At 48.0% G+C, this 2,500-nt stretch overlaps 1 protein-coding gene across 1 annotated transcript in view; it reads left to right on the forward strand.

Annotated features, from left to right (window-relative positions):
* The window catches only part of LOC310806308 (ephrin type-B receptor 1-like), a gene marked incomplete at both ends in the record, with an annotated part of 54,891 nt that overhangs the window by 49,714 nt on the left and 2,677 nt on the right, over nucleotides 1-2,500 (forward strand). Inside the window, one exon of the mRNA XM_083672360.1 lies at nucleotides 709-858. Within this exon, the coding sequence (XP_083528486.1) occupies nucleotides 709-858 (150 nt within the window). The remainder of the gene's footprint in view (nucleotides 1-708; nucleotides 859-2,500) is intronic.

Genomic DNA, 2,500 nt, shown 5'->3' on the forward strand with positions numbered 1-2,500 from the left:
TATCATTCCTCATTTTGTTCCATGCATTACAGTCCGTCCTCCGATTTCCACCCCACCAGCCTCCACTGTTATCCATATGCAGTATCATTTTTCAGTCAACAACTGACTTGTGAGCATCATTGCTTATAATGAAGTCCATTTGTGTCGATTTTTCATATCGGTGCAGAATTCATCCACATCTCTGTCACTGCGTGAATAACTGAATGAATGAATCAATAAACGTATTCATTAATAGATACATCATTAAAGCTTTAAAAATACATATACAGCCGATGATTAAATAATTCATGAATAATTCATTCAAGTATTAAGGCATATTAAGACTAACTCTCTATCTTTGTGTGTTTCTCTCCTCTCTTCTTCTTCCTCTCTCCTCTTCCTCTCTTTCTCTGTTTCTCTCTCCTCTTCCTTTTCCCCTTTTCCTCTCTTCTCTTCCTTTTCTCTTCTTCCTCTTCCTCTCTTACTCTCTCCTCTTCCTCTCCTCCTCTTCCTCTTCTCCTCTTCCTCTCTTTCTCTTCCTCCCTTCCTCTCTCCTCTTCCTCTCTTCCTCTTCCTCTCTTCCTCTCTCCTCTTCCTCTTCCTCCCTTCCTCTCTCCTCTTCCTCTTCTCCTCTCTCCTCTCTTCGACTTCCTCCTCTTCCTCTCTCCTCTCCCTCTCTTCCTCTCCTCCTCTTCCTCCTCTTCCTCTCCTCCTCTTCTTCTCTCTCAGGGGGGGAAGATCCCCGTGAGGTGGACGGCGCCGGAGGCCATCGCCTACAGGAAGTTCACCTCGGCCAGCGACGTGTGGAGCTACGGCATCGTCATGTGGGAGGTGATGTCATTCGGCGAGAGGCCGTACTGGGACATGAGCAACCAGGATGTGAGTGTTACGCAACTTCCTGTCCCCCACAATGTTCCTGTGCCCATTCCAATGTCTCCTGTGTGTGTCTCTCCTCTCCTCTCCTCTCCTGTCCTCTCCTCTCCTCTCTTCTCCTCTCCTCTCCTCTCCTCTCCTCTCCTCTCCTCTCCTCTCCTCTCTTCTCTTCTCTTCTCTTCTCTTCTCTTCTCTTCTCTTCTCTTCTCTTCTCTTCTCCTCTCCTCTCCTCTAGAAGACTATTGTCTTGTTCTATTCTGGGTCTCTCTATGATCAGAGAGTGTTTGTGTGTTTCACGGTGTACAGTAAGTATGTTGATGGCGCATTGTCAGGTTAAACTTCATTGTTAGGTTAAACTTCATTGTTAGGTTAAACTTCATTGTTAGGTTAAAAGTCATCCCACACTGCAGGACCTCCACCAGCCTCCACTGGTCTATGCCAGTGTAATTGTGCAGGTATAGTAGTCAGGCCCTATACAGGCAGTAGTCAGGCCCTGTATCACTGCTGTGTTCACCGGTGCTCTGTGGTCCTGGGAGTAACCCAGCTAGTGATGACAGGGGATCACAGGTAAATGAGATTAGTGTTGACAGCATGCTTCCTCGTTTGCACCAGTTCTGCCCCAGCCTCTAACGAGATCTCCCAGGGAGAGGAGCCTCAGACAGCCGCTCTCCTGCTGGTCCGCCCGCCCGCCCGCCTGCCCGCCCGCCCGCCTGTCTGCCTGCCACTCTTCTTCCTGCATGCCGCTGCAATCAGGGTGGAATAGGGGTGTGTGTGTGTGTGTGTGTGTGTGTGTGTGAATATGTGTGTGTGTGTGTGTGAGTATGTGTGTGAGTGTGAGTGTGAGTGTGAGTGTGAGTGTGAGTGTGAGTGTGAGTGTGAGTGTGTGTGTGTGTGTGTGTGTGTGTGTGTGTGTATGCGTGTGTGCACACACATGTGTATATGTGTGTGGGTGCCTGTATGTGTGTGTGTGTGCTCTAGATAGCTGCACTTCATTAAATTCTCCTTCTTTCCTCCAGTATTTCTACAAGCAATCACACCACAGCCCTCCCAGGAAGAGAAGCCAGTTGCTATGGGAAACCTGTCGCTGTTTGTGACATGACTGACAGCTGTCTGTTGCAACCTCCTCCTTCCCGTTGTCTGTCTCATTAAAAATGATATCTAGGATCAATCAAAACCCCATCCGATCTTCCCTTTCTTTGGAAGTGTTTATCAGCTGCTGTCTCTGGAGTGGAGCTCCACCGAGCGAACCACCAGAGGAATGACTGGAAAGAGTGACTAACTGATGAATAATAGAATCATCATCAGAAACAGATGGATTGGATTATCTGTGACAATACTTGTTTGAGTGACAGTTTAAAAGAGGATAGCTGGGTTCACTGAAAGTTCAGAATAGAATCAAAGAGAATACAATAGATGACGGTAGAATGTAGATGTATTCACCCCAGTACGCTTGGTTCTTGATCTTGCCAGTCTTTCTCATCCTCTCTTTTTTAATCCCTCCGCTGGCAGAAGGACATATCCTCTTTCTCACTTCTAATCCCTCTCTCCTCTCCTCTCCTCCCCTCCCTCTCCTACCTCTCTCCTCCCTCTCTCCTCTCCTCCCTCTCTCCTCTCCTCTATCTCTCTCCTCCCCTCTCCTCTCTCCTCT

The sequence above is a fragment of the Argentina silus genome (genome assembly GCF_951799395.1).
Source record: "Argentina silus genome assembly, chromosome: 6".
Taxonomy (NCBI): Eukaryota; Metazoa; Chordata; class Actinopteri; order Argentiniformes; family Argentinidae; genus Argentina; species Argentina silus.